The sequence below is a fragment of the Stegodyphus dumicola genome, chromosome 1 (assembly GCF_044657685.1).
Source record: "Stegodyphus dumicola isolate Sdum_Otavi_A_Nest chromosome 1, ASM4465768v1".
In the NCBI taxonomy this organism is placed as follows: Eukaryota; Metazoa; Arthropoda; class Arachnida; order Araneae; family Eresidae; genus Stegodyphus; species Stegodyphus dumicola.
In genome coordinates, this window is record NC_140768.1 from 84,806,139 (window position 1) to 84,830,832 (window position 24,694).

At 32.9% G+C, this 24,694-nt stretch overlaps 1 protein-coding gene across 1 annotated transcript; it reads left to right on the forward strand.

Annotated features, from left to right (window-relative positions):
• Positions 1-11,860: 11,860 nt before the first annotated feature.
• On the forward strand, positions 11,861-19,352 carry LOC118196424 (splicing factor Cactin-like). The gene is made up of 2 exons (XM_085810198.1): positions 11,861-12,768; positions 19,238-19,352. Exons 1-2 carry the CDS (start codon positions 11,861-11,863, stop codon positions 19,350-19,352), a joined length of 1,023 nt encoding a protein of 340 aa, XP_085666324.1.
• The last annotated feature ends 5,342 nt before the right edge of the window (positions 19,353-24,694 follow it).

Genomic DNA, 24,694 nt, shown 5'->3' on the forward strand with positions numbered 1-24,694 from the left:
AATGTTGAACTAATTTTTTTTTTTTTTTTTTTTTTTTTTTTTTTTTTTTAATGACCAGTTTTTAAAGCCTTATGTACCAGTTGAATTTGCAAGAAAACCAAGGAACTAACTCTAAAAGAATTGAAACACTGGAAAGCTACAGAATACCGTGAATTTTTACTGTACACTAGCCCACTTATTTATTTATTTTTTTAATTTAACAAAAAGCTACATGATCATTTTTTACTACTTCATATTTCGATTAGACTCTTATGTAAAATACAGAATCAGACGGCATTGATGAATACGCACAGTCTCTATTAAAACTCTTCTTAGTAAATTTTGGGCTTTATTATGAAAAACAGTATATTGCTCATAATGTTCACGGCCTACTGCATATTTGCGAAGATGTAAAAATGTTTGGGCCGTTAGATAATTACAGTGCATTTAAATTTGAAAGCTATATATCTTCTATTAAAAAATTGATTAGAAAATCTTCCGCTCCATTACAGCAAATAGCAAGACGAACTCATGAACTGTTTAATCATATTGTAGCCATGAATAATGATTCAATCAACATAACCGACTTAAGTTCAGAATTTCAAAATTTACACACATCTGGTCCGCTACTTAAAGGTTATTAAATGCTTAATTTTATTATTGAATTTTGAATACAAATTAACTGAAGTCAGAACTGAATTTGTAGAATAATTTAATTATGAATATATCGAAGAATTCAGATTTGAGCTATTGAATGGTTAAAAATGATCGAAAGATTTTTAATACTTTAAAGCAAAATTTTCTCTTATAATATTTTGTATTAATAATTAATTTCAAGTCTCTTGCTCAGTTTTAGATATATTTACAAATTATTAAATAAATTGAAATTCAAATTAGAAAATAAATTGTATAAATATTCTTAACATTTCTTATTTTTCCATAGTAACCACAGATGGAGGACCTGAGACTGTCTGTGGAAAATAAGCAAGTTTCAGGTTATCACAACACCTTCACACACTTTCACTGGAATATAAAGAAGATTTCTGGGGATATACTGGGATGTAACATTAAGCAGTTGAGAGTATGTATTTAAGAGGTTAAAGGGATATTGTAACTAGTATTTCAAATCCTGATAATATCCCATACGCTGTCGGTGGGACCTAGATAGGATGTCCTAAGGATATACTGGGATGTGACATTAAGCACTAGGGAGGATGAGTTTAGGAGGAAACTGGGTTATTACGGGATGTCCTGAGGATGTAGTAAGTAGGACTGTTAAATATTTGCATAAGTCGCCTGTAGTAACGGCAACCGCCGGCAATAAAAGGAGGTGCTTTCCTTAGTGGCACCGCAGTTCCTTTTAGTTTGAGCCAGAATAGACCTGCCCGGGGAGAAGCCAGGGGATGAGAGATTCCGGTTTCCGCCCTGTTCCGGTTCCCGTCTTGTTGCGGATCCAGTCCTGTTCCGGTTCCCGTCTTGTTCCAGTCTTGTTACGGTCCTGATCCAGTCCTATTCCAGTTCCAGCCTGGCTGTTTAAGTCCAAAACACGTAGGAGCGGATGTCTGAATTAAGCGGAATGGAGATATACGCCGAAAGGGCTAGATGGATTCTGTCTTTTAAGGGAAAGTGTTCTTCACCGTGCCGGCATAGCTGTTACTTTAAAGCACTTTGAATGTTTTCCACCCAAGATGTTAAGTTTTTGTTTGTGATGTTAAGTTTTCATCAGTGTTGAAGTTCCAGTTAAATAAACCTTTAAGTTTTAGACAAGGTTTTTGTGTTCTTCAGAAAATTTTAGATTCGAAGTCAGATACAGCACATAGGATTATTATCGGAAAAATCAACATTTGGCATCAAGCGACAGGATATTGTCTGCAAGGTAAGCGACTTTTTTATTTTTGAATTATGGAAGCTTTAAAATTAGCAAGAACTCAATATAGGAGACTATTCAGTAAGTATATGTAATGAATCTGACAATGAAGAAACTAAATTTAATCAGGAAGAAAAATTAATTAAAATAAAAGTTATTGCCGAGAAAGCTAAAGTTTTGTTTGATACTGAAATGAAAATACGAGAATTAATGTTTAAAGAAATTACAGATGAGACTTTACTTATTAGGGAAATAGATGAATCTGAATTATATTTTGATAGGTGGAGACTTCTGGAAAGATAAAAGATCTTACTTCTGAAAGTAAAAGATCTTACTTCTGGAACCCCGAATGTAACTTTAATTGATCCATCCTTTGTTCAGAATAAAATGTTACATTATCCGAAGATTAAATTGCCTATGTTTGACGGCAACGTGAAGAAATGGCTAGGATTTTGGGGGCAATTCCAAAAGATTGATAAAGATCCTACATTAGATAATAATGATAAATTTGCTTATTTAGCACAGGCTATGGAGAAGAATTCTCCTGCAGAGGAAATAGTTAAAAGCTTTCCGCCAACTGGCGATAGTTACAAGAGCGCAATCGAAGCATTGCAGACGCGTTTTGGTAACAAAGAATTACTAACGGAGATTTATATTCGTGATTTGCTAACCCTTGTTATTCAAAAACAAGGTACACGCTCTTTGCGGAAACTATACGATGAACTCGAATCTAATCTAAGAGCCTTGGAGATATTGGGAATAAATAGAGGCAAATATTGCGCGATATTATATCCATTGGTAGAATCAGCATTGCCGAATGAAGTCTTAAAAACGTGGGAGAGACTTAGGTTTTCGCGTAAAGGATCAGAAAGTTTAACCGGCGAAAACGCCCAGTTAAGAGAAAGGGAATCTGACCTTGAGCGCCTTTTATGTTTCTTGCGCGGTGAAGTTGAAAGTGAGGAAAGAATTTCTTTAGCAGCTAAATCTTTCAATGTTTTCGATCGATTGGCTCACGGTAATAAGAAAGGGAATTCGGGTTTAAAGATAAGAGAACCTCACTTAAAACCTACGGCAGCTGAACTGTTTACTTCTTCTAATGAAGCTAGAAAAGGCTGCAGATTTTGTTCCAGTATAAATCATGGTTCTGCGGAATGTTTTCAGGCGCGTAACTTATCGTTGTCAGAAAGAGAAGTTTTGGTCCAAAGGACACGCTCTTGTTATCTGTGTCTGAAATCTGGACATTCTGTCAGGAGGTGTAGATTAAAAACAGTTTGTTTTACATGCGGCAAAAGGCATCATATTTTTCTATGTAAGGGCCATTCACAAATGGGTGAGACAAGGGCAACGGAACAGCCTTCAAATCAGGCTAAAACACTCGCCAACATTTCTTCAAGGTCTCCTAAAGTTTTGCTGCAAACAATAAGAGTCATAATTAAAGGAGATAAAAAATCTCGTTCGGCTCGAGCTATAATTGATACTGGTTCTCAAAGGTCATATATTCTGCAAAGCGCAGCTCAAGATATGGGTTATAGGTATACGGTAAAGGAATACCTTAGCCACGCATTATTTGGCGGTACAACGACTAGTTTGTGTGAACATAAAGTTTACAAAATTCATTTATCTAATATGTCTGGTTCTTACAGTTGTAATTTTGATGCGTTAAGTCAGCCTGTTATTTGTAATAGTATACCTTCTATTGGACATGAAATATGGCTTAAAGAGCTTGCTGACTGTGGAATAAGTTTAACAGATCGTTTAGAAGGACCCATAGAAATTTTAATAGGAGCCGATGTTGCAGGACGATTATTAACGGGGAATCGTAAACAAATTTCAAACGGTCTTGTAGCTATTGAGACAAAGTTAGGATGGACGGTTATGGGAAAAACCGGGGAGTTGAATAGTGAAGGTTCAACATTCTTAGTTACATCAATGTTGAATAAAGAGGCTTGTATTTCTGATTTATGGGCCCTCGACTCGCTTGGTATTACGGACCCATCCGAACAAAAGACTAAATTGGAATTGTATGAGGCTACCAGGCAACATTTTCTTGATACTGTAAAAATAGAAGATGACCGCTTTGTAGTGTCTTTGCCTTGGTTGGAAGGGCACCCTCCCCTGTCAGATAATTTTGAGTTATCGCTTAAAAGGTTGCACGGTACGATTAGGCAACTTGAAATAGATAATCTTCGCCAAGAGTATGAAAATATATTCCAAGAATGTCTCAAAGAGGGCATAATAGAGGAAGTACCCGTAAATGAATTAGATTTACCCCATAATTATTTGCCACATAGACATGTTGTTAAGGAACATAGTACTACGAAGTTACGGCCAGTATATGACGCTTCGTCTAAAGTAAAGGGTTCTCCGAGTCTCAACGATTGTCTTGAAAAGGGATTAAACCTTATTTCATTTATTCCTACAATCTTAAATAGATTTCGCCAAGAAAAAATAGGGGTGATTTCTGATATTCGTAAGGCCTTTCTACAAATTGGCCTGAATTCTAGTGACAGAAACTTCCTCCGATTTCTTTGGATAAAGGGTGAAGATGGCTTGAAGCATTTTCGTCATTGTCGAGTCGTATTTGGTGTAACCAGTAGTCCATTTTTACTTGGAGCTGTTATTCAATATCACTTAAATTCAATTTTGGAGAAAAATGATGCAGATGAAAGATATTCTTCCAACATTATTGTTAAATTAATGAATAGTTTCTATGTTGATAACTGTGTAACAAGTGTCGGAAGTGAAGATGAATTACAGCGCTTCATGAAAGTATCTTCAGATATTATGGCAGAACGAAAATTTGAATTACGGGGTTGGGAATGTACCGACTGTAGTTTAGAAACAGAAACTATTGCGAATGTATTAGGTTTGTTATGGGAAAGACAAGGCGATACTCTTCAAATAAATTTTGCTAATTTACAAAATCTTTGTTTCGAGAAAGTTACGAAAAGAAGTATTTTGGCAATAGCCCATAAAGTATTTGATCCCATCGGTATAACATGTCCAGTCCTTATATTACCTAAGATGTTATTACAGCGTACATGGGAAACAAAAGTAAAATGGGACGAAGAAGTTAACACCGAAATTAAAAGTAAATTTTTGAAATGGGTAAAAAACATTTTTCTTTTGAAAAACATTAAAATTTCAAGGTGGATACGATATCAGCCAAAACAGTGTTCAATCCATGTTTTTTGTGACGCCAGTCAAGCAGCGTATGCGGCAGTAGTTTTTATTCGTGTAGAAGAACCTGAATCAGTTAAAGTCCAGTTGCTTCAGGCTAGGTCTAGAGTTTCCCCTTGTGGTAAAAAGGAAACTACTATTGTAAGATTAGAATTGTTAGCAGCAACTATTGCATCTCGTCTTGCTGCAGACATTCTAAAAGACTTTGAGGCCAGAAGTATATTTTTCTGGACAGATTCAACTACTGTCCTTGCATGGATAAAAAGGGAAGAACAATGGGGGACATTTGTAGAAAATAGAGTACAGGAAATAAGGCTTTTGACACGTGTGGAGGATTGGAGGCATATACCTGGCCACCTTAACCCTGCAGATCTTCCAAGTAGAGGGTGTTCAGTTCGCCAACTCTCCCGGTCAAAATGGTGGGAGGGTCCGAGCTGGCTTTTAAAATCCCAAGAAAATTGGCCGAGTGCCGAATTTATAACTGATGAAGCGGAAATAGCCAGCGAGAAAAAAAAGGCAGTGGTTTCATCTCTAGTGTCTACTGAAAGGTTTAGTTTGAGTGAACGATTTTCTAGCTATCGAAAAACAGTTAGAGTTGTTGGTTGGATTCAACGATTTTTCTTTAATTGCAGAAATAAGAAAAAAAGGAAAGGTGAACTCACTGTTGATGAAATTGATTTTGCAGAAAAGGTTGTTATTCGCTTGATTCAATCGGAATCGTTTCAGGGTATAGAAGACGCACGCTTACAAGCTCTTAGTCCATTTTATGATGCGGGAATTGTAAGAATTAAAACTGGTGCGTTTCGAAGAGATGACACGTTAGAGTTTAGAACACCTATAATATTACCAGGAGAACATCCATTAGTTAGGAATTTAATTATGGAAGAACATAAAAAGAAAGGACATGCAGGTGTACAATATATACTGAATACCTTAAGGGAAAGGTTTTGGTTATTATCTGGCAGAAGAACAGTGCGTTCTGTTTTGAGTAAATGCATTACTTGCAAGAGATATTCTGCTGCACCTGTTGACCACATATCAGCCCCACCGCCAATAGAGCGAGTAAATGATTCAGCAGTATTGAAGTAACGGGTATAGACCTTTGTGGTCCTTTATTGTTGAGAAACAAAGAAAAGGCATGGATTTGTGTTATTACATGCGCCGTTTATAGAGCGGTCCATTTGGAGTTGCTGACTTCTCTATCTACAGAAGTGTTTGTTCAGGCTTTTCATCGGTTCGTGTCACGAAGAGGTAAACCCACAACTGTGTACAGTGATAATGGAACTAATTTTGTAGGAGCCTCAAATGCATTTAAATTAATAGATTTTGAACAAATTAATCGGCAGGCAGCCAATGAGCGGATAACATGGAAATTTATTCCCCCTGGTGCTCCATGGTGGGGTGGTTGGTGGGAACGTCTGATCGGAATGATGAAGCAAGTCCATAAAAAAGTTCTTAAACATGCTTGTTTAAATTATGAAGAAATGTACACGATACTGTGTGACTGTGAAGCGATTCTTAATGACCGACCGTTGACAGTAATTCCTTCCGATCCTGAATTTAAAGCTTTAACTCCTGCCGACTTTTTAAAAGAAATTAGAACTAGTAGTTTGCGGGATATAAAATACGGTATTAAATCAAGTAATTTACAAAGAAGATTTCAGTATATTCAAACTGTACGAGAAGCATTTAAAAATAGATTTCGTAAAGAATATTTGGGGATTCTCAAGGTTTCGCATAAAAGAGCTGAAAGGAAAGTTACTATTAAATTAGATGATATTGTTTTGATCGGTAGTAGTGACAAAAGACTTTTTTGGCAACTTGGTCGTGTCATAGAACTACTTCCAGGACCTGATGGAATAAATCGACCTGCAAGAGTAAAGACCCGAAATGGAATCTTGCTTAGAGCAGTTCGAACTCTGTATCCTTTAGAGGTAGCGCAAAATGATGTACCCGTGAAGCTGCAGAATGAAAAACAAGATTCTTTGTCTGAACTTAAACTCAACATAGATGATAAATCTGTCAGGCCTGTAACACGATCCGGTAGAACTGTAACTCCGCCGGACAGACTGGAATATTAAGGCTCTTTGGCATTGTTTTACTTTGATGTGAAAATTCACTTTTTTTTTTTTTCCTTAGGTGGAAGGATGTTAAATATTTGCATAAGTCGCCTGTAGTAACGGCAACCGCCGGCAATAAAAGGAGGTGCTTTCCTTAGTGGCACCGCAGTTCCTTTTAGTTTGAGCCAGAATAGACCTGCCCGGGGAGAAGCCAGGGGATGAGAGATTCCGGTTTCCGCCCTGTTCCGGTTCCCGTCTTGTTGCGGATCCAGTCCTGTTCCGGTTCCCGTCTTGTTCCAGTCTTGTTCCGGTCCTGATCCAGTCCTATTCCAGTTCCAGCCTGGCTGTTTAAGTCCAAAACACGTAGGAGCGGATGTCTGAATTCAGCGGAATGGAGATATACGCCGAAAGGGCTAGATGGATTCTGTCTTTTAAGGGAAAGTGTTCTTCACCGTGCCGGCATAGCTGTTACTTTAAAGCACTTTGAATGTTTTCCACCCAAGATGTTAAGTTTTTGTTTGTGATGTTAAGTTTTCATCAGTGTTGAAGTTCCAGTTAAATAAACCTTTAAGTTTTAGACAAGGTTTTTGTGTTCTTCAGAAAATTTTAGATTCGAAGTCAGATACAGCACATAGGATTATTATCGGAAAAATCAACAAGGACTTTAAATCCTAATAACATCCCATACGCTGTCGATGGGACATAGATAGGATGTTTTTAGGATATAATGGGATGTGTTTAGGAAGTTAGTGGGATATCCCGGGATGTCCTGAGGATGTAGTAAGTAGGAGTTCATATCCTAATAACATCCCGCACGCTGTCAATGGGACTTAGTTAGGATGTCCTGAGGATATCCCGGGATGTGACATTATGCACTCGGGAGGAGGTGTTTAGGAGGTTCGCGGGATATTCCGGGATGTCCTGAGGACGTGCGCATATCCCGTGAGCAACATCCTCGGGATATCCCAAGGATGTTTTTGTGCTATGTGGGATTTTTCTCTATTTTAAGACCTGCTTGTTACGAAATAAATATCATCAAAATATTCCTTGCTACATAATAATTTATTCCAAAAGTGTTAATCTGTAACTCATGTAATAATTCGGACCCTTGAATGTTTTATTGAGCTGTTTTGGAAGACGATGTTTATCCCCATATTTCATTATTTTAAATAAAAATACGTCTCAAAAATTATAGTCTGCATTTGGAAATTATTACGTGTTTAAAAAAAATTATTAAGATTTCCGTATGTGAAGTGAACCAAGGCCAACTAGAAATCTATCTAGCTGTCTAGTATATCTAGTTGGTCTTGAGTGAACACGGTAAGACGCTATAAAGCAATGCCAAGTTCTGTTTGAAACTTAATTATGCGATTATAAAAATGGTACCTCGTGATTTTAAAGATAATAAAAGTATTCAATATATTCAAATTGATGTAAATCGTTCATCCATTTACGTTGAACAAATGAATCGGACACATATAGTGAACATGAAGGAACTGGAGATTTATCCCATGAAAAATTAAACAAAACCCGTAAGTGCTTCAAAACTTGCAATAGAATTAAAATTACGGCTTACAGTAAAAACATCTTAACATCTTAGAAGAGTCCGTTGGGAACATGTATTACAGTAGGTCATCAGCAGGAAGAAAACAAGGAAATACATGTGGCTTTCTTTAAACCCATGGAAAGTAAAGATTTCCTATCATATTGAAATAATGTTATATCTACAGATGACTACAAATTTTAAATGTTTGGGTCCGATGAACAAATTGCTATAAGGAGAAATCCAAATAAAAATTTGCATCCGAAAAATGTATTGCCTAGCTTAAGCATGGAGATAGAAGCTTACTAGTATGAGTATGTTTCGCTGCCTTTAGGATTAAAAATTTACTTTTTATAAAAAAGAATATAATTACTATAAATACATAAATATTGTTAACGAAAACCTGAAAGTATCTTTAAGAAAACTTAGAATGTAAAACCTATAAGCATCGTAAATGTAACATTCCTAAATGCTCGCTTAAAGTGTATGACTGAGCTTCAGAAAAGAATGAGTAAACGTGACATTTCTTCAAAAGCTCTATAAAAAGAAAATTTCCTGGAGGAAGGGAACAAAATGAAACATTCTTACTTGAAGAAATTGGGTTAATCATTGTAACTCACATGCCAAAGTAAATGAAAAGAGCAATTTTAAATAAAGGCTGTCTAACAAAGTATTGGATGTCCAGTTATTTTCATGTTTTTATTAAATAAAACTGTTTGATAAGTGCCCTAATATTCAAATGTGTTCAGTTTCAGAACTTTTTGAATAAACTATTTTCTGTATTAAAACGTTTGGAATAACTTTTACGAAAGCAAGCAGGTTTTAAAAAAGATGATCCGTAATATATGAAAAAAAAAAAAAAAAAAAGTCATTTCCCTAACATTTACTAACTGATACTTGAAAATAAAACTGACCGGTTCCGCGATGTCTTTTATGTCTGACAGACAGACAGACAAAGTAGACAGATGTCTTGTTTTGCACCCTCTAAGTCTTTCTGCACCGATCGGCACAATATCAAGCACAGGTGCGAAGGAAAGGTATATAGAAAGAGGGGCAATTTCGTATTTGAGGAGAGTAAAAAGGAACTTCATACATTTTGTATGAGTTCGAAAGGCCAGGAAGAAAAGATGGGACAAAATAAAATTTAAAATAAATGGCCCAAATATAATAGAGGGGGGAAAAAAGGCCCTATAGAAAGAAAAGGAAAAGAAGTAGAAAATATCCTAAAATACGATTGTGTCCATGAGTGTAGTCAAAAGGAGAAGAAGCTGTCTTCATTTACAATAAATAGTATCTCACAGGTGTGTGTGTGTAGTGAGTGTGTTTGGTAATGGTGAATAGTGAGTGTGTTTAGTAATGGTTACTGGGGGAAAAATATTGACAGTGTTAAAATGTTTTGTATCAAGGTATTTAGCATGGAATACAAAGTAATATGTATGCTTGCATCCTGAGACATCAGCAAAAGTCCTCAAACAAAAGTATATATTTATTAATTTAACTAAAGTAATTTATGCTATTTTCGTTCCCAACATTTTCATACGTTTTTCAAAAAACAGCAGCAGACAAACAACATAGAACCATATACAATACAAGACCACAGCAAAACAAACAAATAAAAAACATATATATGTGTGTGTGTGTAAATTACAGAGTATATATATTATAAAACACAAATTAAACATAGTATTTATTAATTTAACTATCATAATTTATTGCAAGATTAATCATTTTGCTATCATAATTTATTACAAGATTAATTTTTTTACTATCATAATTTATTACTAGTTAATTAATGCTAGCATAACACAATGAGGCACACCGTTATTTATATAAACTCATAGTTCTAAGAATTTATTTAAGGCAGTGAAGAATAATCCATCCCTTACATATGGACATTTAACAGATAGCAAGGAACAGAATGATAAAAAATCGGTGAGGTATAATATTATTTAAAGGCGAAAATATATTTAAGCAATCTAAAAAAAAAAAAAAAAGAGAAACCAAAATATCCGAGAGGGAAGTAGTGCGATGCCCGAGTCCCCAATTTTCCCCTCACGAGATTCCTCAGGGCCTTTGTATGAAGTCGTTGGTGGTGACAGACGTGAACTGATAGCGTTGGCGTCTCTTTGAAATTGTAACCACAAAGGAAGCCACTAGCAATGAGCAATTTCAAGTATTGTTTAATGATAGAAACTTATGAAAAATTAAACTTTATTTATTTAAAGGCACTTATTTATAGAAATTTGATTTAATTTAGATGAAAGAAAGGTACTTATCTTAAAATTCCAGGCTTTCGTTGTATATCCTCACATTGTCCGCTGTTTCATTCTCATCAATATCGGAGCCGAAAATCTTTTGAAAACGTGTAGGTTTTGTAGAAAAAACACTATTTCAAAGTAATTTAATTCATAATCACTAAGGGGAAAGGAATGTTTTACACTTTTTTACAGAGCGCTGCCAACATGCAGCCGCTTGCCTCGGTGATCGCAGCTATGTATTTAACTGAGAGTCTGTTAGTTAAAGTTTTGAGTATGGATATTAGTGCAACTAGTCCCGCGACTTTGAAAATGCTCCACCACTTTCTTTCTCCCCCCCCCACCAGAAATCACTTCTGAAATTTTAATCCTTTTATCAAAATGTAAAGGAAAAACAAGGAAATAACAGTTAATTATAATTTCCATATAAAGCGTAACCTTACTGAAGATCAAGGTTATACAAAACCATAATGATGTTTTTCGAATGTATTGGGACTTTGTGCTATTATTGGGGTTAAAGTGCACAGTTGGGCGGCATTAGCAAAAACGGTCACCCACAAAATATGTTAAGCGCCGAATTGCTCAAGTTTTATTATGGCTTTCTCTATTTCTTATTCTCGCCTATTCAATTTTTTTTTTCATCCTACGGCCAGAAAGACTTAAAAGCGTAGCAGCGGCGTTATTTAAGTTGCATGTCTTTGCGAAATAAGGTAAAATATTACTTTTTATATTCGGTATTTTTAATTAATTAAATATTTTAAATTATGAAAGTTTTTAAAGGTCGTTTTCTCTGTCGTTAAGTAAGCAGGAGTAATAATATATTTCTTAGCACGTCTAACTGCGCGTGCTACGACTGAGCAGTTGAAACTATTTAATTCTTTCTTATTAATTTAATGCATCTAATTTATTTTCTTAATTAACGGCATATTGTGGTTTTCAACTTCATTTTTTCGAATTTCGACACATACATGATATAATGGCATCAAAGAGTAGTCAAAATACATTTGATGAACAGGAATTTATTTTAAAACAAGCAAAATTACGTTCTGTTCTTCGAATTCAGAATGGCAGAGCGAAACTAATTGATATCTTATCTCAATATTTAGAGACTGATCGCTCATGTGTGTTTATGCTGAATATCAAAGACCCAGTAGATTATATCAGAAGTTTTAAAATTGTTGATTTACAGAGTCTTTTATCTGATATAAAATTATATCAAGACCTTGAAAAAAACGAAAATTTAGATTTCTGGAATGATCTACAACTAATTGTGGAGAACATAATTAATGAAAAGCATTCTGATAAACTTGAAAGTTTGAAAGTTGCAAAGAGAACAGCTATTAATTCATCTGTGAAAGGTGATATTGATATGATTTTCAAGAATAAGACTCTGGAAGAGTTGAAAATCCTATATTTTGAGGTAGAAAATAAAATTGCTAGTCATCACATGATTGATGTAGCTTACTGGGAAGTACTACGCGACAGTCTGAAGATTCAAATAGCTGAAGAGAAATTGAGAGATGTTAACAAAAAACTAATGAATTCAGTTGAAAAGATATCAGTAAATGCTGAGTTGGAGGGAAAAATCACCAGCAATAATGACTGTCAAAACAGGTGTGAATCAATAGATGAAAAGAAAGAAATTTATTTATCTGAGCAATATAGTCCTAAGTTAGTACCATATAATGAAATCCCAACCTGCTTAACAGTAGTTGATGCTGTTGATGACATGGATCAACTTTTAACACAGCAAGAATTGGCAAAGAGGTTTTATAATTTTTCTTGTAGCCAGAAATCAGAATCACATAAAACATTCTGTGATAAGTATAAGCCCTGTAAACCTCGATATTTTAATAGAGTCCATACTGGATTTGATTGGAATAGGTATAATAAAACTCATTATGATTTAAATAACCCACCTCCAAAAATAGTGCAAGGTTATAAATTCAATATATTTTATCCTAATTTAATTTATAAAAATAAAATTCCTAAATATACCGTTTTGCCTTGTGACAATAATGACTTCGCAACTCTAAAATTTCATGCTGGACCACCATATGAAGATATTGCTTTCAAAATTGTTAATCAAGAATGGGATTACTCTAGAAAGAGAGGTTTTAAATGTCAGTTTACTAATAGTGTTTTTCAGTTATGGTTTCATTTCAAGAAACAGCGCTATAGAAGATAGAAAATACATTATTACTATGGTTTTCTGTGTTTTATTTTTAAAAGAATCAGCTGTATTTTTAGTTTGTTCAGATGCATATTTTTAATCTGTGCAAATACAGTACATTTAAAATTTCTCTTTAAAGATTAAAGGTGAACAGTTGTAATTATGATTGCTTTTTATACTTGTAAAATTATTATTATTATGAATGTTGTTATATATTGGTAAACAACTTTAGTAAATACAAATTTAAAACACTTAGAATGAACTATGTTTTTCTGTGTGTTCATGTAAAACAACTTCTTGTCATGTTCCAGTTGAATAACAATTTTAAATATGTAGGTTTATGTTTAGTTATATAACTTTTGATTATTATTTATACTGAAATAGATTATAAAATACAGAATTTTATAGTCTATAAAGAGGAAATTTTTAATAAGTTTGCAGAAAATCATATTTGGGATATATTCAATTAAATGCAAATTTATGATAATGCTAGAGAACTCCATAACTGTTACATCCTTAATAAAGTTTCTAAAAAAATCCTGGATTTTCATGTCTAAGCATTTTAATTAATACAAAGCAGTGTTTGGTTGATCTTTACATTATGGTAACTTGGCGATTTTTTGGCAAAAATTTGGCAACCAACTCTCCTACAGCAACCCTCTATTTTTTTTCCCCGCCGCCATTTTGTCTTCACGAAGTAAAGACATGTTTCTTTTCTTCTTATCTACTGAACACTTCTTCCAACAATCTACTAGCCGAATTACACTTATGCTAGAAATTTTATCTAACAAAACTGCTTAATCATGACAAATATTCACTGCAAAATTGGGAAAAAGTGCACAATACCATACTCCTTACGTGTTTTTCAAAATAACACATACACATAAACCATGTACACGTCGACTTATTTTTACTTAATAAAACATCCCAGAATTACACAAAAATGGCATTGCGCACACTCTTCACTATATCCATGTACACTGCTTTTTTCTCATAAATTAGAAAAATTTCATGAAAATACATGACAATTTTCTGAATCTTTAAACCCGGTAAAAAGAACATATATGAAATTACCTGATCGAGAAAAAGTATATACTCTTTCCAAATATGAACATTTCCACATATAAAATAAATAAAATATCCAAAACTTTTACCTCTAAATCATCTATTATATTATAAACGTCACCAACGAATTCATACCGCAAGCATTACAAATACTTAGTGTCAAATATTTAAATTATTTCCATGCACGTTTACTTCAACTAAAACATATACCAAATTCCTACAAACATAAAATTCACAAAATAACTATCATTTAATTAAAATATCACTAAACCATGTACACGTCGACTTATTTTTACTTAAAAATCCCAGAATTGCACAAAAATGGCATTGCGCACACTATTCACCATATCCATGTACACTCCTCTTTTCTCATAAATTAGAAAAATTTCACAAAAATACATGACAATTTTCTGAATCTTTAAACCCGGTAAAAAGAACATATATGAAATTACCTGATCGCGAAAAAGTATATACCCTTTCCAAATATGAACATTTCCACATATAAAATAAATAAAATATCCAAAAACTTTTACCTCTAAATTATCTATTATATTATAAATGTCACCAACGAATTCATACCGCAAACATTACAAATACTTAGTGTCAAATATTTAAATTATTTCCATGCACGTTTACTTCAATTAAAACGTATACCAAATTCCTACAAACATAAAATTCACAAAATAACTATCATTTAATTAAAATATAATTAAATTCAAAAACACTACTTAAAATATAAATAAGCACATACATTAAATTAATAAAAATTACCTTACAATCCTAATTACTTTAAACTAAATCATTGCTAATAACAATTTTCCCAATAATACCAAATTACTTTACTTCCACCTTACATTTAGAACAATGCATAAAAATAATATCCTCAAATAATTAAAAATACTAACTTACCTTATCTTCTTCAGAATCTTGATTACGTGTCCGATAAACTTTTCTTATTTCTGTTTCAGGATCTTTAAAAACATACTTATAGTTCACAGCAAGGTACCAGGTAAAATAAATAACTTAATAAAACATCTTTACTTCTATCTCGCACAACCTTAAAGAAACACTTATTACTACCCTTTTCAATCCCACTAAATACCCATTTCGAATTCACTTTAGTTAGGGCCATGGGATCCAAAAATTAACGAACACTGTTTCACACAACACAGAATAAAGCCAAATACAAAATTTCCAGATTTTTTCCCGATTTCCCCCCTTTTCCGATTAAAGAACCGTAATTCGTCCATTAATATCACATGACATATCCCATGATCTCTCATTTCCCTCACACAAAATAATGCGTAATCGAAACTGAGTACTGCTCACATTACTACCAAAGTCCCAGGTAGTAACCTTTATCGCCTCCAAAATGTCGCCAAACTACCAGTTACCATATTCTAAAGATCAGCCCTGTAATCATTTTGAAGTAAATTATCATTCATATTTTATTGACTATTATGTTTATCACTAAATAAATATTTTGTCCAAAGTTGCTAAATATGCATCAACTGAAAATTGAGCAAATTCTCGAAGCATATTTTATAAAATATCAGAAAAAAATGAAAAGTTTTTTTTCTATAGGCAGCACTTAAGAAAATTATATTATTGACAACAGCATGCATGTTCACAAAGTAATGGTTATCGTACAGAATAATTTGGTTAGAGTAGAGAAAAGGGTACTGACAACAGCATGCATGTTCACAAAGTAATGGTTATCATACAGAATAGTTTGGTTAGAGTAGAGAGAAGGGTACTCCCTGTATTATCATGAACTTTTTTGGTTAATCTTCGGATTATAGTAACTTGGCGATTTTTTGGCGAAAATTTGGCGACCAACCCTGCTAGAGCAACCTGCTAGTTTTTTTTTTTTTTTTTTTTCCTCAACATTTTTTTTAACAATCTGCTAGCCGAATTACGCTTATACTAGAACTTTTATGGAACAAAAGTGCTTAATCATGACGAAGATAAGGTGCAAAATTGGGAGAAAGTGCAGAATCACCCACTGTTTGCCGCGTTTTTAAGAATTGCACATATGCATTATCCATGTACATGTTGACCTATTTTCACTTAAAAAAACATCCCAGAATTGCACAAAAATGGCATTGCGCACACTCTTGACTTTATCCATGTACACTTCGAGCTATTTTCACTTAAAAAGTCAAAGAAAATTGACAAAAATTCAATTCTTCTTACTCTTGTAAAAAGCACGAAACAAATAATTGGGCTATTCTGCATTTTAGCAGCGAAATTGTTTCTACGTGCTTGTTAGCTACGATCGAAATTTTCCGGAAAATGTCACATTACATGTCTCATGATCTGTCATATCTCTGAGACAAAATAATCTGATTCGATTTTGTCACTTTCCAATATGGATTGAATAGAGCAAAAAGTTCTGCAATAATTTTACTATGCTTGCTAAGTAGCAGACTCAGTTTTGTTGGGCCATTTTTTTTTTTTTTTTTTTTTTAATATAAATATATTTTTACAATCTGTATGTTTACGGTGATAACTGGGCTACAGATCATATTTTTTTTTAATCAAGAGCAACATTTGTTGGTTAATCTTTGGATTATGGTAACTTGGCGATTTTTTGGCAAAAATTTGGCGACCAACCCTGCTACAGCAACCTGCTAGTTTTTGTTTGGTCGCCATTTTGTTTTCACGAAGTAAAGGCATATTTTTTTTTAATCAACATTTTTTTCCAACAATCTGCTAGCTGAATTACGCTTATGCTAGAACTTTTATGGAACAAAAGTGCTTAATCAGGACGAAGATTAGGTGCGAAATTGAGACAAAGTGCAGAATCGGCCACTGCTTGCCGCGTTTTTACGAATTCCACATGCACGGTATCATCCATGTAAGCGTCGACCTATTTTCACTTAAAAAAACATCCCAGAATTGCACAAAAATGGCATTGCGCACACTCTTGACTATATCCATGTACACTGCTAAAGTCCTAGCTAGTAACCTTTATCGCCTTACCAAAATGTCGCCAAACTACCTGTTACCATATTCCAAAGATTAGCCCATTTGTTACCTGCTGTATGTTAAATTAAATTGTTATTTGCAATTAAAAAATAATTGTAATTGTTTCCCATAGTTGAGTAATGCTGATTATCTCTTTAAATACTGAATTTCTCAGATTTTGAATTACGGTTGAATCTCATTATTTTAAGGTTATGCAGTTGTGTATATATGTAGTTAATGTAATTAAACAGGTGCTTATTTTTTTTCTTAAAATGTGCTTGAAAAGTGCTTATAGGTGCTTATTTTTTTAACTAAAATGTGGCTATGAACCCTGTTTGTGTAGTGCAAAGATGAATTTCCTTTTTTATGTTATTTCATTGTTTGATTTAAAATGTAGTTTATTGATATTATATATTTTTTGTTGGCTGCTCTTTTGACTTTTCAAGTGAATATAGTTCGATGTGTGCATGGGAAAAGTCTAGGGGCTGCGCAAAGCCTAGTTTGTGCAATTCTCTGATGTTTTTTAAGTGAAAATAGGTCGATGTGTACATAGATAAAGTCAAGAGAGGGCGCAATGCCATTTTTGTGCAATTCTGGGATGTTTTTTTAAGTGAACATAGGTCGATGTGTACATGGATACCGAGTTTGTGCAATTCTTTGTCTTGTTATTTTGGCTTTGTGTAGTGGCGATTTTTGCGCAAAAATCGGCACTAGACAAGCCAAAATAACAAGTCAAAGAAATGCACAAACTCGGTATCCATGTACCCCCAAAAATCACCATGTTTTGCCAAGGCGTAACCGTAAATATACTTTTGCTAATAGTTTATATCAGTGTTATATTTTTCTGAAAGATAGGAATTTTCTTGCAAAATGCATATTTCATTTATATGTTCCACTGAAACAGTTCATTATTATAGTTTAATTATTACTTCTATAGATTATAATTTCAGTACTGATAGATTTCATTGAGATTTTTATCTTTGGGAGACAGGAGATAACCACACCTAATTCCGTAGCTGACACATAGCTATGTCAAATATTAATGCGTATCTATGTATTAGAGTTAGTATTATTTCTGGGTTGGAACTAGTACCAAGTACAGAATGTTTTGGATTGCTTAATAACCCAAAATGTTACACATTTTGGTTAACACATATTGTTTTTAGAGCTATGCCAGATATATTAATATTATTGGGTAAAGTACTAGAGTTAGTATTATTTCTGCATTGGAACTAGTATGTTAGTCAAATACAGGTGTTTTGGGGTCGCTTAATAGACCTCTCTCCTCTTATGATGTGCTCTACCTTCCCCAGAACTGTGTCGCAACATTTACGGGACATCCTGTAGATATAAGCAGGGTGGGCACTAGATTTTTTCCCACTTGGTGCAAACTCTTAGAAATTCTGCCACCTGGCGGTTGCACGCGCTTTGCTGCCAGCTCTGTGTGTAAGCATTCATGATCTTGTTTAATCCCAGAAAGCTATATTCTGATTTATTATCAAAACTAAAATTATTTGAAAAACAGTTGAAACAGAGATTATTTTATTTGGTTTTTAATTACTGTTCTGCTATTGGGACCATATTCACAAATGTATGTATGCATGCACATGGTTATGTATGTATGTGCATATATGTGAGTATGCATACGCACTCATACATTTGTACATAATGTACAAATGTATGTGTTCAAATATGCATACATGAACACATACAATCATAGATATATGCATGCATATGTACATTTCTGTATTCGGCTCTGATGACAGAACAGTACTGGTTTTTATTATGCTTTAATAATTTGGAATTTTCCTTAAAAAGTGTTTTTATTTATTCATTTTTGGTCCTATCTGTTTCCCTGCAGTTCTTTCTTACTATAGTGTATCTTTTGATAAATGAAATAACATTTTGCGTTGCTGCATACATTTTTAGTAACCATTCTGTTCCTAATACTGTCTCTTTTTTTACAGTAGCAACCATATGTAAAAAGACTTGTATAATAAATAAATACTTAAAAATTATTTTTGTGATTTATAGAAAAGGATGGTACATTTATGGCCATTCATAATGAAGCACATGTGTCCATAGTGATTAATAATGTGTGCAGATTCAGGGATATAATATTAAAATGTACATAATTGTGTTTAGGAGTGCGGAGTATAACACAAAAAGCTACCATAAGGCCTTTAATCTTCTTACATCTGCAACTCAGGAAGTAGAACATTTAATGCCATCAGAAGAATTCCTTGAACTAATGGCATAATTCCTTTTGTGGAGCATAAAAAAAAAAAAAAAAAAAAAGAGAGATTTTTAAGGTAAATATGTGTATCTTTGTTCCCTGCCGCTCTTATGTTAGGGTTTTTATATGTAGTATTTTAAAATCTTTCTTACTGTTTTTCTATAAAATATTCTCAAAATTACTCTCAGGAAAGTGCTCTGTTCTTTTGGAAAAATAATAACAAATAACTTTAAAACTGCCCAACAGCAAGTGCTTTTATTTCAGAAAGACTTTAAATCATTTATCTATTACATATAAATGATTTAAATACTAAACTAAAATGGAAAAACTCCAATATCTCTTTTATCTTACACTGAAAGTATAAAATTTTAAAATTGCTTCTTTGAAAAGACAATCTTTTCACATCACAGCTTTTGTTATTGTATTATTTTTCCATAACTCTGTGACATAAAAGTCAAACTGCCTTTTAATGAAATTGATACATTTGAGTTATCTTTTTGTGGAATTCTAATTTTCCATTATAGAATTTGTATGCGATCCTTATTTGAGTATGAGATAACCTTCAATTAAACTGTTCACTTTCCATCAGTGACTAACATAGTTGTTTCCTGAATTGAGCAAGTCAAGTATTTAGGAATAATCGCAGTCTTATATTAAATGAGTATTTTTCAAGTTTCTCTGGCATAAAGCTATACTCCCCCCCCCCTAATTTCTCAAAATAGCATTATATTGATTGATAAATTACTTAAAAATCATAATAAGTATCTGATATTTACATGTGTTTATCATGTCTAAGGTTTTTCAGTGTTATCCCTCAGCATCAATGAACTCAAAATGCCAGTAATTTATATATATATATATATATATATATAATAAAAAAAAATCATTTCTGGTAGAAGTGAATGTTAAGTTTATGTTTATATTTATGCTAAAAATTTGAAAAATATTCTGTAATTACATGGTAAAATTTAATGATCACACTTAATTCTCCTCACATATTAGCCCAATAATGTTAGCAGAAGTCAAATGCCATATACTCAGGCAACCATGTGTGTAATAGTTCTTCAGTTTTGATATGCAATGCTGTCATTTTGATATGCCTTCTTATTATTTTATCCAAGTTCTAGCAGTGTTTTTAGATAAATTGTCTTTTTTTTTTTTTTTTTTTTTTTTCCAAACTAATTTTCTAACATGAGCTTGCTTACAATGAAAAAAACTGCAATAATGTTTTGCATGACTGTAGTATTTTAACACAAAATCTTGAGAGGAAAATTGCTTTGAATCTCTTCTTACCATAAAATCTAAAATATGAAAAAATATTGGTTTATTAATTGATTTTTAAAATAAATACCTAATTAAATGGTAAACTATATATATTAATATAACAAATAATTTTTTGCAGTTATATGTCATCATTATTTTTCTTCTGTAAAAAAATTCTAAATGGCCTCAAAATAATAACAGACCCACTTTATCCCAACTGTAGATTATGCTATTAGTCTTAATAACTTTAGGAGATTGCTTACCATTTTAAAAAAGCTTAATACCGTTTGCCCACTTTTCCCATTTTTTTAAAAATCTTTTTTAGCTTTTCCATTCAAAATTAATGAAATGGGTCTGAAAATTCCCAAATATCTGATTAATAGTTTCTGCTGCTTGGCTAATGAATGCACATTCTCTTTTTTTAATGATGCTGTACATACATCACTAAAAGTTTCATTCCTCTTCAAAAAAATTTAAACATTATGAACTTTATCTCAACATTGCTTTAAATTATTGCTAATTATAGAAGGAATTAGCCAAGATGCAACAAATTAATTGCTTCTCTTCATAGATAAATAAACATATTTACATATACCAGTTCCAAAATGGTATGATTTTTTAATGTAGTAGATGTTTAGAAACTCATTCAGTCAGCTAAAGCAGTCTAATATTTTAGTTTTTTGCAGACATATTGTCTAAGTGTTAGAAGTTTATGTTTATCTCTGCAGGAAAACTTGTTAGTATTGGTCTTCTTGGTTTTAGTTTGCAGCTTTTATTTCTGTTGATTCTTCCAAATATTTATTTTCATTCACTCTATCAGTGTTATTGTACCCCTCCTTTCTTTTGGCTAAACTTTTTTCATCAGTCTCAGGTGCCACATGTTACTTAATGACATCTGGCTATTGCCAGATGGGGCTCTGCAGGATATACTCGATGAACTCGCCTTAATTGATTCAAAGAGATATCATGTGAATCACCAAATTCAGATTATCTGTCATAAGCATCTGTGTTATGCATATCATATGTAAATGATGCACACATATTTAAATGTGTTTTATAAACTGTCAAACTCTGTTATCTTCCTTTCCCTTAAAAATATAACGTTTTTTCTGCCTTTTAAAAAAGCTACATATAAACACCATAATTTTATTTCTGCAAAACAGTTTCATATCATTGTTGCATTCTCACTCTTACACCTATTAAGAGCCAGTCCAGTGTCATTTGAATTGATAAGTCACAAATTCAACATCATCTGTCTTTAAATTATATATGTATCTAAACAGAGAGAAGATATTTTCCATTTTTTAAAAGGGGAAAAATAACCGATCTCTTCCTTTCCCTTAAAATAAACTTATTTTTGCAAATACCAAGCACATTTGGATTTTTAAATTCTTTGTAAATCATATTAAATAAAATTTTTAAATAATGAACTTAGGGTAGTAGTATATTACTACAATTTAAAATACTATCAAGGTAATTTAGTATTTTTTCAAATAATTAAGAAAATGTAAGGTTCTACCCCCTTTATGAAAAGAATTAAAAAGCTGTGTGAATTACCCCTTTCCTTTTTGAATAACATTATCATTTTCACAATTTTTATGGAGTACTTACAATATAGAAATATGTATTTATAGAAGTTACGTTTTGCAATCAAGCAGTTGTCAAGTCTTTGAATGAGAATAGATTTTTTTTTAGAAAGCGGATACACACTGTTTGAATTGGTTTGCAGTTTTCATGTTTAAGATCTGAGGAACAAGTGTTTTAGTTGAATAATAAGTCAAATGAAATCTGTTTAATATTGCTTAAAATTGGCTAGTGCCAAAAAGAGTTCTGTGTAACCTGTCCTTAACACCTTATATAGAATTTTCACTAAGCCCTGTTGTTGTCCCCTTATAACCATCACATTCTTTAGACTCTTAATCATTAGACTGAATTAATGAATATAGAAAGGCTGGCTCTGAGGATCATTACCGGAACTATTAAAACTACTGCAATTGATGCCCTTATACTTTGCATGGTAAAAAAACACATCAGAAAAAATTTCTCTGACTACTGTATAATTTATATGTTGTGTAAAAGCTTATTACACAACTTTTTATAGATTTTAAGAAAAGTATGTAAATGAACCATGCTAATTTTTCACATAGGATGATTTATACAACTCATTTTAAAAGAGAGAAAACACTTAACTCAGTCTTTTTTACCAAGACACAACTTCTTTGTTCGAAATCGTAAAATTATTCATTCAGTTTTTTGTCTTGATATTTTTTGGCCATTCTTTCAACCTGATACCAACTGTGTTGTTCTTTATTCTGTTGCAATATATACTATTAGAAGGAGATAACTTTTCAGGTGTTGGTTATGGCTTATACTGATGGGTCTCATGATGACAGTACAGGAAGATCTTCAACTGGAGTTTTCTGTGAAACCTTTTCTTATTATGTACCCTTTGGCCAATTCAAAACTGCTTCCTGATAGCGAAATAAAGATTTCAGTTATATATATATATATATTATATTCTTTCCATAGACTATTATCATTTCAGATTATAGAAAAGTTGTCTTTCTGGCTATTGCTGATCAAAACTGAGCGACAACTAGTTAGTGAGGAATGCTGGATTTTCTTGCATTACCTCACTGGTTACAGGAAAACTATATTTCATTGAATTCCTTCTTGTGTGAAACTCCTGGTGACAGCTGTGGAGGCCCTTGCAAAGAAGAGCAGATGCATCCTGAACAAGACCCAGCAGTATCATTTATGAATCTGCATTCCCCACTGCATATCAGAGAATTCTGAATCAATGTAAAATATATCTATAAGGAAGAATATTGAAGCTTTTTTGTTTGACCATTGAGCGTTTCCACCTTTTGACATTTTGGCACTTCTCTTTTAATTTGGTAGTATCTCTAACCCATTGTGTCCTTTCTCTGAAGACACATCTGTGAATGTCTCCCAGCACATCTGATACCAGATTCAGTGCAGGTGCACTAGGTTAAAACAATTTTAAATTTAATAGAAATTGCACAGCAAAATGTCTAGCACCAGCCCTGCTCTCAATTTTGTCTTCTGTATTCTTGTATTAAAGCATTTCAAACATCTTTGTCAGGCAGCAGCAGGTAGCCAACCTGTGTTTTAAATTCTTGTAAACTTTGATTAATAAAATGTAGCACATCATTTTATTTATATGATGTAATGAGTGCTCACATGTATTATAGGATCCATATAAAATGGTGTGTCCATTTGCTTGCTGGCATTCCTGGCATCTTTTCTTGTTTCAAATGTTATAATTTAGTAGCCCTCTAAGCCCAGGCTTTTAAAACAGCTGTTTCTTGCTAAACATGTAGAGATTTTGTTGGAATGCTCTGTAATGATTCTCCAATTCCAACAATTTTCTTTTCCATTAAAACTTTTTCTTTATGAGTTCTGTTGTTGGATGGTTCAGTTTCCCTTAATCTAACAACAACATTTCTGACAGTATTCCTATGAGGAACTGGAAAGCTAGGGAATTTTCTATGTATTGTCTCTATGCACATTTCTTAAAAAATCTGTTTTTACATAAATGTCATACGCAAAAAATCTTTTTGTTTAAGTGTTAACTTTTGCCATTGCATTGCACACACAGTAATAAACTTCATATGACAATATCTAAAATCACCTCATGCTAAAGCCAAACTAATCCCCATACAACTTGAAGGAGAGTCTAAGACAATGACAGCCTTGAGTGGCACCAGCCTGCTACTGCTCTTGTCTGCCTATGCATTGCTAGCACAAAGATGTTTACCATTCTGCCCGTCTACACAGTGACTCCTACAAAGATGTTTGAAATATGTTGTATCTTGTCTGGCATTCTCTTTAGTCTCAGTAGTGAAGGGCATGAGATGTAGAAATTTTTTACTGCCTTTTCTTTTTTATTATTTTACTAACTCTGCATAAAGACCTTTTTCCAGCAGACTACCTAAATTTGAATAAAACTTTATAGTTTACCACTTACATTAAAATAACTTATTCTTGTAATGTCACAATATGTTAATTTCTTGATGAACTTGATTAGATAGAGCATAAATTCGGTAATGTTGCTTTTGAGTAATACAAATTTGTAACAG

What these genes read in the sequence shown, in the direction of transcription:
- LOC118196424 (XM_085810198.1), top strand. Translation starts at nt 11,861, where the DNA reads ATGGCATCAAAGAGTAGTCAAAATACATTTGATGAACAGGAATTTATT. An exon ending in ACTGGATTTGATTGGAATAG is followed by an intron (nt 12,769 to 19,237) that starts GTATAATAAAAC and finishes AATTGTGTTTAG; the next exon opens with GAGTGCGGAGTATAACACAA.